This window comes from Eimeria mitis, genomic scaffold (genome assembly GCF_000499745.2).
Source record: "Eimeria mitis Houghton genomic scaffold, Emh_scaff1322, whole genome shotgun sequence".
Classification (NCBI taxonomy): domain Eukaryota; phylum Apicomplexa; class Conoidasida; order Eucoccidiorida; family Eimeriidae; genus Eimeria; species Eimeria mitis.
In genome coordinates, this window is record NW_013568758.1 from 7,531 (window position 1) to 7,868 (window position 338).

The following is a 338-nucleotide window of genomic DNA, read 5'->3' on the forward strand; positions in this document are numbered from 1 at the left end:
CTGCTGCAGCAGTAGCAGCTGCAGCAGCAGCAGCAGCAGCAGTAGCAGCAGCAGTAGCAGCAGCAGCAGCGGCAGGAGTAGCAGCAGCAGCAGCAGTAGCAGCAGCAGCAGCAGCAGGAGCAGCAGTAGCAGCAGCAGTAGCAGCAGCAGCAGCAGCAGAGGCAAAGCAGCAGCAAATCTGAGCTCACCCCACATCATAAACCTTTATACCGAGGATAAACCCTAAACCCTAAACCCTAAACCCTAAACCCTAGTTTGTTTGTTGCTGCTGCAGGCGCGGTGAAGACTTCCTTGCCCTCTGCAACGACCGAGAAGAAGTGGGGTTATTAGCAGCCTTC

General features: G+C 55.6%; 1 protein-coding gene across 1 annotated transcript in view; it reads right to left on the reverse strand.

Annotated features, from left to right (window-relative positions):
- EMH_0034630 (uncharacterized protein) overlaps positions 1-338 on the reverse strand; it is a gene marked incomplete at both ends in the record, with an annotated part of 3,150 nt that overhangs the window by 2,616 nt on the left and 196 nt on the right. Inside the window, one exon of the mRNA XM_013494891.1 lies at positions 189-222. Within this exon, the coding sequence (XP_013350345.1) occupies positions 189-222 (34 nt within the window). The remainder of the gene's footprint in view (positions 1-188; positions 223-338) is intronic.